Genomic DNA, 16,068 nt, shown 5'->3' on the forward strand with positions numbered 1-16,068 from the left:
AACAATTACAAAGTGCAATGAAGACAACAACAATGGCAAGTATTTATCGATTTATTATTTGTATTTATTAATAATGAATATTAAAAACCGATCAAAAAATTAACTAATTAATCGATATTACAGTTTGCATATTTTTGTATTTTTGAAATAGAGAGTTGTTCGCTGAGAAAATCGAAATTGAAAATGTACGACTTTAATGTTATAACACTAAATTTTCAAATGCTTGTCCTGTCCGTGACAAATATAAACGGTATACATATTACATTTATTATACCATGTATATGAAATATATGAAGCAAGAAGGTATACTAAGTTAAGGTAGTTCCTCCGCGACAGTCCAGTCAAAAAGTTTTGGACTAATACTATCATTCAGTGCATTAACTGTGCTATGACTATTATACATATACCATATATTATTTTCACAAGACTGTAGTTACTCACAATTATATCTTCTATACGTATACACACACACACTATGATATATACCTTTACCATTAGTCTCTATATCCTTTCCACAAAAAATTATCGCTAAAACGAGTTATTTATTTAAGTTTTTTATCGAAACTATATGGTAAATAATTTTTATTTTTTTTTATATATTTTATATAGTATTCAACATTATATTAGTTTTTCATAGAGATGGTGAACGTCATTCATTGATAAATAAATATAATATTTGTAAATTTGTGTATTTTTATACGCTTCTCCCATGTACACGTACAAATTGCGTCACTTTTAATGGCTAATATCTCATGTATGACATGGTAAATCATCTTCTAATTTTAACGGCATGTGTATTATGAATTAAATATTTTATATTCTGAGTTTTGAGAAATTCTTGAAATATCACTTTCGTGTAGGTACTACCTTAAGTCCTAAGTTTGTAACGCTTAAAAATATTGATGCTATTAATAAAATTTTATATAGGCGTTCATAAAATCACCTAATAAGTCAATTTCCGGTTGTTCGTCTATCTGTCTGTCCGTCTGTCATCACGATAACTCAAAAACGAAAAAAATATCAAGTTTTTACAGCGTGCTCAGGTCGTAAAAAGTTAGGTCGAGTTCGTAAATGAGTAACATAGGACAATTAGGTCTTGTTTACGCGTGAGGGCGCAAATTAGATTCAAATATTGTATAGTATGTACTATATGGGAATATCAGTCACGTGTGTATGGCTGGCTATCTCTCTTTACTTACATGACGTGAAAAAACAAACGATTCCGTAATCAACACTGTCTATACATGGTTTTTCAACAATTAACTTAGTCAATTGTTTGTTTTCACTAGTTTTTAGTTTACATATAAATAAATAAACTACATAATATACTGCCCTTAATATTATACATATATATCGAGCGTTTTACGATAAATGTTTCATTTCGAGGAGTGTATCTTCTAACCGTCAATAAAGTATAAGGTTGAGTATACATTGGTTCACCGTGTTATAAGTTAGCTTAACTTTTGAGTATGGAGTTAAGAATAGTTTTGAATTTGTGAACCATACTAAATCTTTAGTTTTACCACCAGAGCAGATGTTGATTTCGCTTGATGTGGGATCCCATTTACCCAACATCCCTAAAGATCTTGTGTTGCATATTTTCTAAGAAGATTGGGCCACTATGTCAGATGTTTTGATGATGCTAGTTGATCTGGCTTAATTTTATTTCGATCCCAGTTACCTGCTCTTCGACGGCAAGTTTCATCTTATGTGTGAGACGTTAGCAGCATGAACAACCCCGCCAATCCGTTATAAATAGATTTGGTTATGAATTATATTGTTAAAAGAGTGTTGACCTCATTATCTTTTCAAATCCCATTTCTCAGACTTTATGTTGATGACAATTTCATGGTTGTTCCCAAGGACTTTTGAGTTTTTGATGATTTTGATGACTTTGATGACTTTCATCCGAGGATACAGTTTACTATGCAAATTGAACATGCATATTCGCTCCGAGCGTGAGTTTTATTGGAGGCGTTTCCATGGTAACGATACACTACAATAATTATAGAATTTTATGGATGCATATATAATTGTATGGATTTCATTTATCACTTACATTGAAAATTTAATATTATTGTCTCACAAATTTAAATAAATAATTATGATAATTTACATTTTGAATTTACATTGATTTCTTATTTTCACAATTTTTAATGCATTAAGTTTAATTAATTAGTGTTTCCAATAATTTTAATTTGACATTTTGTATAACATTAACATGTAAAGAATTGCAAATTAGTCATAACAGCGTCCTTTAACGCCACTTTTTCCCTGGAAGCTCTGGCATCGTTTTGATTGTCCCCTACCATGACTACGCACACAACGAATAGCTTGTACCCATGTAATAACATTTGCTTAATGTAAACATAATATATTCAAATAAAGATTTAATCAAATATTTAAATATCTATCGTTTGTGCATATGTATAATAAATTTAAATTATTATCGAATATTTTACACAAACTATTAAACAACTAGTTGTTAAATACCTACACAAATAAAATTGATGCAATCGTATTGTTGACACATGTTAATTAATTTAATCAAATGAATAATAAATAATATTGTGTATGGTTTTTATAAATTGAAATGAATTATATTTTAATTGTGTTTATGAAATTATTTTACCTATACCTTATGTTTATGAAAAATATTAGTTATTGTTGATAATAAACTAAAATATAGTATATTAATTCCAAAAACAGTTTTCCCTTAACGCAGGATATGGCGAAAAAATGAAATTGAATAGGGGGTTTTATTTAGTATCCTATAATAAACCAATAATATCCTTAAACCAAAAATAATCTGTAAAAATGAAAATTTTTTACGAAAAGTATGTATTGTGAGTTTTATTGCATTTATGAAAAAAAAAAAAAAAAGACAATCATTTTATTATGTTTAGGAAAAGGATAAAATATTCATGATTAGTTTAAAATATTTAAGAATAGTTTTACATTCACTTACGACAATCCAGTGGCCAAAAAACATATTGTAAGTGTTTTGGAAATAACCAAACCAACATAAATAAGACATGGTTATTAAAATGATAACTTTAGATATTTCTTTTTTAATCTAATCTAATTAATTTTTTTTAGTTTTTCTTTTTTTCTTTAGTAATTCAAATGTATCTATTAAGCTAACAACTTTACAATATTAAAAAATCAATTAGCTAGACTGATCAATTGCTTTAACAATCCTATTGTGTATCATTGAATACTTAAACCAAAAATAAATAAATCAAAATAAAACAAGTGAAAACAAACAATTGACTGAGTTAATTGCTGAAATACCATGCATAGTCAGTGTTGATTTCTTTATCACATTACACATACAAACATGTAATGTGACACATACGTAACTGATAATCAAGTATAGTACATTTTATAAAATTTCCGCCTAATTGGCGCCCTCACGGGTAAACAGCGATGTTTACGAAAAAATGTTTCAACCAAAAGTTGTTAAATTTTTGATAAGAAACATTTTTTACATTTAAACTTTTGTTCTATCTCTAACGGTTTACAAGATGGGTCCTACGGTTTACAAGACCCATTTGACCTATGATGCTCATTTACGAACTTGACTCACTTTTTACGTCCTGAGTACGTTGTAAAAATTTCAGCTCGATATCTTTTTTCGTTTTTGAGTTATCGTGTCCACAGACAGACGGACGGACGGACAGCCGGAAATGGACTAATTAGGTGATTTTATGAACACCTATGACAAAATTTTTCCCTAGCATCATTATTTTTAAGCGTTACAAACTTGGGACTAAACTTAATATACTATGTATATTTCATATATACATGGTATAATAAAATCAAGCAAAACAAAAAAAGATAAATGTACAATAAACGAACAATATACAGTTTATTCGCAAAATTAAATTAAAGTAAGTCCAACACAAAATATTTTTTATACTATAAAATTCCAAGCGTATGTACTTGTTTGAGAGCCACTGCTTGCAATAAGATTATACATATGTTATAAATGGGAAGTACTTTATAATTTATTATAGGGCTTTTATTGCTCCTGAACTTACCTTAAAACACATATTGATTAGTCTGCGCGTAAAAGGAGAACTTTGGAGGTCCAAGGAAGAAAAAACCAACTATAGTACAAGCATCTTGGATTTTCACCTATCAATTTTTGCATATAAGATTAACGTAGGTATCAACTTTGATGAGTTGACTAAAATGAAAAGTTTATATCTCTCACCTGATCTCAACGTAAATGTTTTGGAAAAATAATCCCAGGAAAATGAACTGTAAGTAGAATGAAAACAAACAACTGACTGAGAAAAATTGTTGAAATACCCTGTATAAAAGTGTTGAATGTCAGTGCTTGCATTTTTTTTTAAATTAGAAAATTTTAAAAAACCTATATACAATTATGGCGTTCGAAAGACCACCATTAATTTGGTTTTCGAAAATTTTCGAGAATTTTTTCTTTTTTCTAGAATTTTTCACAAAGCCAAAAATAAACACCAAAGTTTTGTCCTAATTTCCGCTCTAATTGGTAAACAGTGATGTTTACGAAAAAATGTTTGAAACAAAAGTTGTTTACTTTTTTATAAAAAAGATTTTTACATTAAAACTTTTGTTCTATCTCTAACAGTCTAACAGTTTACAAAATGGGTACTTACTACGGACCCAAAATCCAATTAATCTATGTTGATTATTAAGGAACTTTAACTAACATTTCAGCTTGATATCTCTTTTTGTTTTTGAGTTATCGTGATCACGCACGGACGGGCGGACAGTCGGCCAGACAGCGAATAAGCAGAAATGGACTAATTACCATCGTACCATCAATATTTCTAAGCGTTACAATCTTGATACTAAAACTAGTATACCTTGGTTATAAGTAATAATCTTTAACTTTAGTTATAAGTAATTCTGTCTTATAACCTTCACTTCATATGCCGTCAATTATCCTCCTTTTGTTCACAATTTCGTTTAACCTCTAAAATTATCAATGTTTCTCTACTATATCATGAATGTATTATACATAAAAAAAAATTTCTCTTGAATCAATTTATCTACCTATTAGAAAAAACCGCATTAAAATCCGTTGCGTAGTTTTAAAGATCTAAGCATACAATTATTTATGTCATTATTGTAAATGTCATATAAATATCATAGCTTCCATGATGTCCGCGAAATTAACCGCGATTATAATTTTATCAATTTGGATTGGATTAACAAGCATGTGAGTGAAAATGCCAGTCGTCAATTAGATTGTCAATCGAATGCTTGTTTTTCTTTAGATGTACGTGGATAGGAATTATATTAAAATGTGTAATATAGTAATCTTGACTCATCCACAAGAGTTAATTTATAAAGAATCGATAGTTTACACATACCTCAATTTCAGACTTATCACCATCGACATTGTCAGCATCGTATTTATCCACATTCAATTCTGGCTTATCCACAATCACTTCAAAAGAATACATAAAATCCACGTCCGGTTGTGGTGATAAACACTTTTGCAGCACTATAATGTTTTCCTCATCTACTGTGGATGAATTTCCACATTGCAATTGAACAGTACGCATTTCAAAATTACTCATTTTAAAAATTTTAATTTTTCGCCTTACTAGGTAGTTATTAGTTAGTCGACCTATGTTCACAATACTTCCACGCTACAAATCGAAACACCAAAGTATTTGAAAGAAAATTGACTTTCAAATATGTAAACAAAACGTAAAACCCACGTGAGTTAGACAATATCACGCCGGATTTTAAGGTTAAGTTTACTCAAGTAAATTTAGTTATTGATTATGAAAAATAAATGAAAACGTACTGCAACTAAATGTAATTTATGAAAAAACAATTGAATCATTTGATTTAAACAATTTTATAATGGTATTTTCAAATGAAAATCAATTTTCTCCAACTGACAGTTCACTATAGTATTGATATCTACCTTACCAATCGGGCGCTAAACCATAGCATGAACTAGAACAACTGAATAATAAGAAATTGAAAGAAGAAATTTGTATCTTAGTTTTTTTTAGTGATGAAATACGAAAAAAGATTGGGAAAAAATCTTTAAAATGCCTATATCATTTTAAAAGTAAAGACATGTATATTTTAATCTACTTTTAGTTACTGCCATCTATGAACAGATATGTCTAACTCACCTAAATCTTGTCAGTTATTTTATAATAGGTTTCTACTTCATATTTTTATTGCTCTCCACTACGTGGCACATGTGTATTGATTTCAATACAAAGAGGATTCAAATTCTCTTGTAAATATCATATTTTATAAATATAGGTAATTTATTGTTCGAGACAAAACATTTTTGCTTTTTATTAGAGAAAGCCAATGAATATCTTATGTAGTGTATACATTATATTAAAAGAAAGTTTACAAAGCACAACTACATATTCTGAATTTGTATTGATAAATCGCGCAAGATGCGAATTATATTTATTTTAAACCGGTTTTTGAATTTTATGAATTCAAATTAATCCAATTCTAGAAATAATTCATTTTCTATAAAATTACAATAATATATTTTATAATGATTCTCTAACAGGATTACTTACAAACAAAGTTAGAGTAAATGAAATTCAAAAAATAATTTTTCCCAGGATTGGAAAGATTAACATCATTTTCGTATTGCAAACACATATTTATTTGTATTTAAAAATTAGTGTCCGACTGAAACAATTTTTTTAGCTGACACCAAATGGCGAATTTAAGAAAACACGCCGAGTAGTTAAAACATAAATGGGGCCGTTTTTATCAGCGTTAATGCACTTGATGTCCCATTGTGGTGCTCTTCCATAAAAAATTTCCCCTCCTTTTTTTAGTCTTCGTTCATTAACTTCGTGTCCCCCTTTTTGCCTTTTTAAACAAATTCGTCTTTCTTCCCCTTTTTTAGACGTCGTAAATTCACTTAGGATCCCTTTGCGGTACCCTATTTCGGAGGAACCCCTTCAATCCGCCACTGCTGAAACCGAATCCCATTATGACTTATTATTTATATCATGGCCTGAAATTTACAAATTACAAAATTATTAACTATAACTAATAAATCTAAGATCAAATGTGTCTTGCGAATGTTTAGACTATAAAATATGTACTTATTTTTGTTTTTAGTTTTCGTTACTCATGCTTTCAAGTTTAGACTGGTCGAGGTATTTTACGTTTTTGCTGAAACTACAGATGAGTCGAATGTTTTGCAGAACCTAACCGAAATCGTAACTGAAACTGATTGGAATTTTTCAGATTCTGGGAATGAAGGTATATGCATAAACTCGTTCATATGCCATGTGATTTCTTCCAAAGTCATGTAATCGATATTTTAAATCCGTACGTATACATAGGTACAGGCTGTTCGTCGAAATAAGTATACCTACTGTGTAAAATATAACCAACTTTCATTTTTTTACTATAAATATTCCAGTATATTTAACCTCTCCCCTCCGAATATGAATAAAGGTCAAGTTCCTCTTCCCATAAGTATGTCAATGAAGGTGCAGATAAAACAATCAAAATAAAATTAATAACTAAAAAAATTTAAAACTCGACTGCGTTTAATAAAATCTGAAAAGATGGAAACAAGTCCAGGAGTTTGCATAGCGACTTTAAGAGTCGGGACGTATTACTGGGAAAACTTGATTGCGTCGAGATTTAATGGGCTCCGACTGTTAAAGTCACTTATTAAACTACTGTACTTGTTTCTTTCTTTTCAGATTTTATTTAACGCTGTTGGGTTTTTAATTCTTTTAAGTATTTATTTTATTTTAGACTTTTTAGTGTCCCAGCACCAAAAAAACCCACTTACTAGACCATATTAAATGATTTTAAAGTAATTTATTATTCTTAATTAAATTTAAACATATATCTTTGTGAAATTTTTTTTTGTAATTAACGTATTAATATTTCAAACAAAATAAACAAAATTGGTTTGGTTGTTAAGCCAGCAAGTCAGTAAAAATAACTTGAAGTCAGCGTTTAAACCTGTCACAATTAGATAACTAGAATATGCTTCATTTTTTAACTAAGACTTATTCCCATTACGTTACTTTACGTCACTGAATAACTGAAATAACAAATAGGTAATGATAATTCTTTATTGATATGCTTAAATGAGCTAATCAAGTTACAAATCAAACGTAATAATAAAGAATTAATACATATAGAGAAACAAAATTAATACATATATCAAGGACATATAAAGAGAGGAATGTACACCATTCATAATCTATATGCTCTTCTATCCATCAAATATTTCAAAAAACGACATACTATTGTCTCTGTGCTCGTTCACCACTTACTTTACTCTTATTCTCCCACACATATCTTTCCAATCGGAAACCAATCGGACCAATTTTTCCAAACGGAGAAATCTTTTCAATAGGACCAATCATATTAAAAGTGTCCAAAGAGATCGTACCACTAATGCCATGAAACATATCCCCACATGATGAAACATGGAAGGCAGTAGTTAGGCATTATTTTCTTAACATGCTTCTTTTTTCATTCATATACTCCACATGTTCTGAACACAGCATTCCTCGATCCATATTATATTGATCAATCAATTCAATCATTATCTCATTAATCTCATGATTTAGACGTTATTATACCTCAGGGTAAAATGATCCCTCGTTGTTTTAGATGAACCATTAAAGCTATCTAGTATTTTTCTCGATAAACGATTTTTATCAATAGATTCTCGCGCGATCAAATTAATCGTTCAACAAAGATATATGGTGATGTATAAGCTAACTTGTGTTTCATAGTAAAAATATTAGTTTTACTGCTTATGATTTATGGTATGTATCGTAAAGTATTTTTTGCGTTAGTCTTTGCCGGCTGGTTGTTTTACTCTTGGCTTTCGTTGACTTAGTTAATATTATAACACATTTTGATAGACGTATAATAAAATTTAAAGTCAATTTTTCTGACGATATTTAAATATGTCCTTGCGGTTAAAATGAGCCTCTTTATATACGCTAAAATGATCCCTATTTTGTGTGTAAAATTATAATAGGTTAAATGATCCCCCATCATATGATGGATCTTTAATATGTTGATTTAGATGATTTTACCAGTGATTTTTGTTTTCATACTAGGTAATCGTTGATGCAATGTAAAAGAACGGTTTATATTTTATGTGAATATTTTATCTACTGTTTGGTAAGAAACGCAATGGGATCATTTTATAAACTATTCTTACAAGGTCGTTCAAAACGATCCCTTTTGAGAAATATTGAATAATTCTAAAAATTTGAACAGATCAAAAGAAATTGACATGCCAATATTGTAACAACAAACATATTCAATTGCTTATCAATTATTCCCTTAAGAAATATTTGTGCACCGCATGTTCAGGCCGAAATCACCATGGCTTTAATCATTATTAAAATAACTGCAACAGGAATGTCCGGGTAACTATACTTGTCTGAGTCTAAAAGTACAAGTTAATTGATTCGAATTTATATTTTTGCGAAATATAAGTTATTTTAAATCAGAATTAAAAGTGCCTACCGATTTTCAATCCTTTAGCTCAATTTGGACAAGATGTATACGTGTGCCTAGCAATAAAATTTTTGAAAACAAAGCTCTCCAAAATTCATAAATTGTCATTTCGGTGTAAATAAGACAAGACGATGGAGCAAGCTGCTCAACAAGTCACTGTCTAACCGCAAGGATATCTACTAAATACTGTGTAAATCCGGTATCCGCTAAGTATGTAGGTATTGAAAACAATGAAAAAATCGAAAAGATGAGAAATTGAGACGCCCTGTAAATAAAGAAATAAAGTAAATAAAATAAATAAATATGATTATTTAACAATTGATAGGCTTCATTTAGCGCATGTTACCATAATAAATGTTGTCTCATGTATTGCTAATAATGTTAAAACATGGCAAGTATATGAACACGCATCATCTAATAATTTAATTAATAAATTGTAAGTCAATATTCACGTGTTATGTGGCAAACAAACCGTGCATTCAATTTTTTTTTTTTTGTTACTTGAGTAAGTAATTTGTTAAAATATTTTTATGGATATATTATTTCATCAATTATAAAATATCGTAGAAAATTATTTTATTTTATTTATAATAACCACGCATTAAATAGATCATGCATTAAATCGACAGAGAGACAAGTGAAATGAACAAAATTTAATAAAAAAAAACCCGACGAATATGAATTTTGGTTTAGATCTCTCCAAATTGAACCGATTTGCTTTAAACATAGCTAAGACTCTACTCTCCATTAAGTCATATTTTAAACAAACACAAATCCGAAAAAATTCGAATCAAATTCGGTTCATCCGTTAAGCGGTCAGACTAACAAAACTTCTCTTTTTGGTTCGGGAGTTTAAAAATTCGGTGACTAAAAAAAACCGGAAAAAGATGTCTGTTACTGGACATAAATGAAATACTTTCGTTAACAATAATTCTAATAAGTATAAACCTAGCATACCTTTTTTGGGCATGTTTATAAAAAGTAATAAAGCGTAGACATACCCCTATAAGTACAGTCAAAGATGCTACAAATTAAGGAAATTGAAATAAACCGTTCGATTTTTGCTAAAACAATGTATTGTTTATTAACAAATAGAAACGTTTTCGCAACTAGCTCGAGGCTTACTAACGATATTTGACACCTAAGAAACACATTCGATCAGGTTTTAGTAGAAATCGAGCGGTTTATTTCATTTTCCTCAATTATGTTGCTGATTTTAAACTGATGAATATCTGCTTGTTTTCTTATTCTAAAATAAGAAGAATCGTACTCTTACTTTGCCTGGTACGATACTCAACAAAGTGATGAATCTGCATTCCAATAATTTGAAAATTTCGGACTACGGATTTGCTTTTTTAATGAATGTCGGACAAAAGTCGATGGTTGCGGTGAGTCGATTATCTTCTGATTAGAATATGAAAATAGGAAATCTTAATGAATTTTAAATTGGAAGTACACTTAAAAATTTGGTGGGTCTAGAACTTGCACTTCTATCAATATCGGCCTTGCTTAGTGTTAAGTGTAATTTGATCCTAAAACCGTAATTTTATCGCCGTGTGTGTAAATAAATCAATATTCTCAATTTTGGTAGAACGACGGCAGATATACTATAAACTTTGTTGCAATGAGTCTCATGTTTTGATATAGCGTAATCAAAACATATCCAATTCCATCTTAAAATTGGACTTATTTCTGAATCTATTATCCAAAAGCCTATACTATTCAAAAAATATATCCATTATTTCAAGAAATATTTCTAATCTACGTTGAAATAATAATAATTCTTTAGCAACACCAGGGTTGTTGTATTTTTTGTATTTTAAAACCAATTTCCTTAAAAATAATAATTAAATTTTAAGTAAAATTGTAATTAATGCGTACAGTCAATTACAATGACCTTAGTAGTAAAATAAATTAACTAAAATTATTACAAAAAAAATTTGTCTTGGATTTCTATCATATTTCATTTCACAAGTTTTGTGGTAGGTAATTGTAATTATATCTAAATACTTAAAATAATTACATTATTATTTTAAAGGCCGGAAATAAATGCAATGGAATTCAATTTCTTCATTTATAAGTAAAACAAACATGTCTCCTATATTGATTTATCTAATCTGATATTATTTTTAGACATAATGAATTTTAATCTTGTGTAGAGCATAAGGTAATTAAAAATGAGTAATTACCTATACTAATCTTCTTAAAGAAAATCTATACTCCCTCGTCATAGAGAATTTACAACAAGGTTTCCATTTGATCTAATAATAGATAAGAGATTATTTATTACATCAAACCTTAAATAGAAAATTGCATCTAGAAAATTAGTCGATCCATTCTAGATTTGTTTTTACAATTGAGTAGAATGTTTTCTGCTTGGTTTGAACGTTAGGAATATCTTTATAATAGTCGGCCCATGCGAAATTCCGCAATGCGGTACCATTTTTAACTACTCAATAAAAATATCAACAGTAATTTATTTATTTTTTATTGTGTATAGGCAGTTTTATTACAGATATGATATACCAATTACATACTGAACAAAATTATCTTAATTATAATCCAATCGGTGCATGATTACACCGTTAGTATATTTTCGAGATTAGCGAGCACGATAAGCTCTAAATTGAGGGATAAATAAATGAATTCGAGAAAGAAATGAAGAAGCTCTTGCAGTCCTACGGAAAAACCGACAAAAAAGAAAAGATAACAAGCATTGATCATTATAGTATAAGAATAATCAACACTGATTAAGATGAAATTAGCGAAATTTTGATAGTATTTAAGGGGGAAAGATATTACATTCAAAATAACCACTCAAAAAGATCTATACAGAATTAAATAATAATATAAAAAAAATGTTTTACTTTTTTACAATACTGATTATTCGTGATTTATTTAAAAAATATTCGTGATTTATTTAAAATAAATCCATTATTTTTAACTGTTTCATACGAACATTTGGAGAACCTTACGATTTTTTTAACAGATTGTTATGATCAAACTAAAGGGAAGATATTTTAAAAAGATAAGGATTTTTTTAAATTTCTGTGGATAAAAATTGAAAGAGTGTTTCAAAGTTAAATTTTTTGGGGATATCCACTTCAATTTTTAAAAGGTGTTATTTATTTTGTTGTTTTCCTGCATTTTCTAATTACTCTTTGAACGCGGAAAACTGTAATTAATGCCGAATTGTGTATGTACAATTTACAGAGTTCTCACCTAAATCTGATTAAAAACCATGAAATTTTATGTTTTAAATAATCACAGAAACTAATAAGAAACGTACGTCTTAGCAGGTTTTGTGCAATATATATATTATAATTAGCAAAATGAGCCTAACGTGTTATATAGATAATTAGTCAACTCTGGACAATTTTGGAGATCAAAAACTTTTATTCATTATTGATAAATAATATAATAAAAACTTAAACAATATTCTATGATATATTAAACAGATAGTGTCCTATTTTATTAGATCTAACCCTAAAAACATTAATTAAAAATAAATTAATTTAAAAAAAAGTTTGATTGTATTTTAATTTACAGTCAACATCATTATTGTTTTGTTAAAAACTGTATTGTAGTTAATTTTGTGTATATTTATGAATATATTAAACATTATTTCAAATAAATAGAACACGTGTTCACATAATTATTTTTACTGTTGACACTGGTGAAAGTTTTCTATATACCTAAGCATTAGTTTATCAAGTTCGATAAAAGGGAAAGGTATAATAGACTTGTGTTAAAATTGTGGATACTCCATTCGAAAAGTTTTTTAATTTGTGGAAGTTCGAATAATGATTGATTGTGGTGATTTTAGCTTTAAATGATAGCTATCTCAAAAAGATTTGGTAAATACATAGATTTGGAAAATATCTTATCATGGTCTTTTAAGACTATCATTAAATAATACTACAGCTATGGTTAGGTAAGTCTAGGTTATATTGGCTGTTCACTTAGGCTATAGAGTCCATTGTGATACCATATATGTGTTTTACCACCTTTCCGCTGATAATTCATTTATCAGCTCCTCAATTTCAGAGGCTGAGTGCACCTCCTTCATGCATACACCATGCACTACACCAGCCGATCACGACTATCAATGAAATTAATTTTTGTTGCGACGGCGGGAATCGAACCCGCTACCCTTAGCATACTGCGGACGGAATTGGTTACGCCTTATTGGCGGAACTAAATTTATGAAAAAAACAAGTGAAAACAAACAATTGGTTAATAGCAAACAAGTGAATTGTTGAAATACCTGTATAGAAAGTGTTGATTGTCAGTGCTTGTATTATTTCTAATAAATTAGAAAAGTTTAAAAAAACGAACACAACTATGACTGCCTTTCAGCCGCCATTTATAGCCTGGAATGTTTTTTCGTTTGCGAGAACCTTTCACAAGACCACTAGTTGAAGCTACCTGCCATTTTCAACTCAACGTATCAACGTATATTTTATAGTCTAGGATAAAATTATCTTGTTCATAGGCAGACGGACAGACAACCGGAAATGGACTAAATGGACCTTGATATTTTTCTTACATGATATAAAACCTTAGTCGAAAAGTCTGGCTAAAAGTAAAAATTCGATTGAAATGAATTAAAAGATACCTATGTTTATTAATTTGATTTTTTTAAACATAGATTGGGCATGCCATTTACCTGAATAACAATGATTAATTTGCATTATCAAAGTATACTTTAAAAAACATAGTATGAATAATAGTCATCTAAATTTCCTTTATTTGTTTTTCATAACGGTATTTTATTTTATTAAGCACTGATTATATGTGCCAAATTTTTATTTCTATTTCCATTTGTGCTGTAGTGGATTGGTAATTGAAACTGAACGGCTTATGATTGAAATTACTATTTCTTTGAATTCAAATTGAACATTTATTAGGTTACGTTTTAACTTCGTAAGAAATCAAAAAGAAAAACTGTTAATAAAAAAATTGGGTTTTGTAAATCAAAATTTTCATGCTACAGGGAGTCGGAAATAATCCTTAGGTGTGACATTACACTATTGGGACAAGGCACATTTTTCACTGACAGCTACCACTTTCACAAAAAAACATTGCGCTGTAGATCGTTTTCATTCTACGTATACTCAACTTTTTACATTTTAACTAGCCACAGAGCCCATTAAGGGACCATCCATAAATTATATTTAATATTTTTTATTTCTAATCAAAATAATCTTTAATAAAATTCAGGTCCGCAACTATGGCGTGGCAAAGGAAGCACCCGCCACTGCCGCATAAGAAATAGAGGCGCGAAACAAAACGATGTTTTATACGTAAAACAAAAGATTGGTAAAGAATCATGTAAAAGGCGTTCATTAATTTATATAAGGTCAATAAGTGAAAAATTTTTTTTGATAACACAGGCAAATTTGGATTTTTTTTTAATCAAATTTGATCCGAACTTATTGGATTTTTTTTTTGAAACCCACTAATTTTGGATCATTCTTTTAAGCTGTGATGTCAATTTTTTCTAGCTATCACTTTTGTGCTTAATTCCGGGACCAAGACCCCACCCTCTAGAAACCTATTAGAGCTAGGTTAATTTTGTTCACAAATTTGAAAAATATGACCCAAATTTAGTAGAATTACATATTTGATTTATCAAAATTGGATAAAATTTGGATGTGATAGAGAAAAATTAATTTTTTGGATTCTGATGACGTCATAAAGTTCAAAATTCGATTTTTTTGATAACACAGGCAAATTTGATCCGATCTTATTGAAATTTTTTTTGAAACCAACTAATTTTGGCTCATTCTTTTAAGCTGCGATGTCAATTTTTTGCAAGCTATCACTTTTGTGCTGAATTCCGGGACCAGGACTCCACATTTTTGAAACCTATAAGAGCTAGGTCAATTTTGATCACAAATTTGAAAAAAATGACCCAAATTTAGTATAATTACATACTTGGTTTATCAAAATTGGATAAAATTTGAATGTGATAGAGCAAAATTAATTTTTTGGATTCTTATGACGTCATAAAGTTCAAAAATTCAATTTTTTTGATAACACAGGCAAATTTGATCCGATCTTTTTAGAATTTTTTTGAAACCCACTAATTTTGGGTCACTCTTTTCAGCCATCATGTGAAGTTTTTGCTAGCAATCAATTATATGCTTAATTCCGGGACCAAGACTCCACATTCTGGAAACCTATTAGAGCTTGGTTAATTTTGATTACAAATTTGAAAAATATGACCCAAATTTAGTAGGATTACATGCTTGGTTTATATAAAATTGGATAAAATTTGGATGTTATAGAGCAAAATTTTGATTGATCAGTATACGAGCCCAGCCCGATATATATAAGGCGAAACCTCGTTACGAACCTGATAAAATTAATATAAACTCAAATGATGCGTGCGATGGCACTTGTCGAAGGTCTCACAGACAACTGACACACGGAGTGGAAGGATAGCGTTCATGCACTTCGCCGACGACTTAAACCCACATAAACCTGATAAATATAGATCGAATTAGTTATATTTTTATGTGTTTTGCTTACGTTTAAATTTCGCGTTTTTTAATTTTA

The 16,068-nt window shown here is 29.2% G+C and overlaps 1 protein-coding gene across 2 annotated transcripts in view; it reads right to left on the reverse strand.

The window, feature by feature from the left end:
• The window catches only part of LOC123290911 (RNA pseudouridylate synthase domain-containing protein 2-like), a 730,776-nt gene extending 724,826 nt beyond the window's left edge, over positions 1 to 5,950 (reverse strand). Inside the window, exons 1-2 of one of the 2 annotated variants that reach the window (XM_044871287.1) lie at positions 5,810 to 5,932; positions 5,367 to 5,648 (exon numbers count right to left, since the gene is read on the reverse strand). In XM_044871287.1, the coding sequence (XP_044727222.1) occupies positions 5,367 to 5,648; positions 5,810 to 5,848 (321 nt within the window). In that variant the 5' untranslated portion in view covers positions 5,849 to 5,932. Of the gene's footprint in view, positions 1 to 5,366; positions 5,649 to 5,809 lie in introns of both variants that reach the window. The other variant, XM_044871289.1, reaches the window with a different exon arrangement.
• Between the last annotated feature and the right edge of the window lie 10,118 nt (positions 5,951 to 16,068).

The sequence above is a fragment of the Chrysoperla carnea genome, chromosome 1, assembly GCF_905475395.1.
Source record: "Chrysoperla carnea chromosome 1, inChrCarn1.1, whole genome shotgun sequence".
Lineage (NCBI taxonomy): Eukaryota > Metazoa > Arthropoda > Insecta > Neuroptera > Chrysopidae > Chrysoperla > Chrysoperla carnea.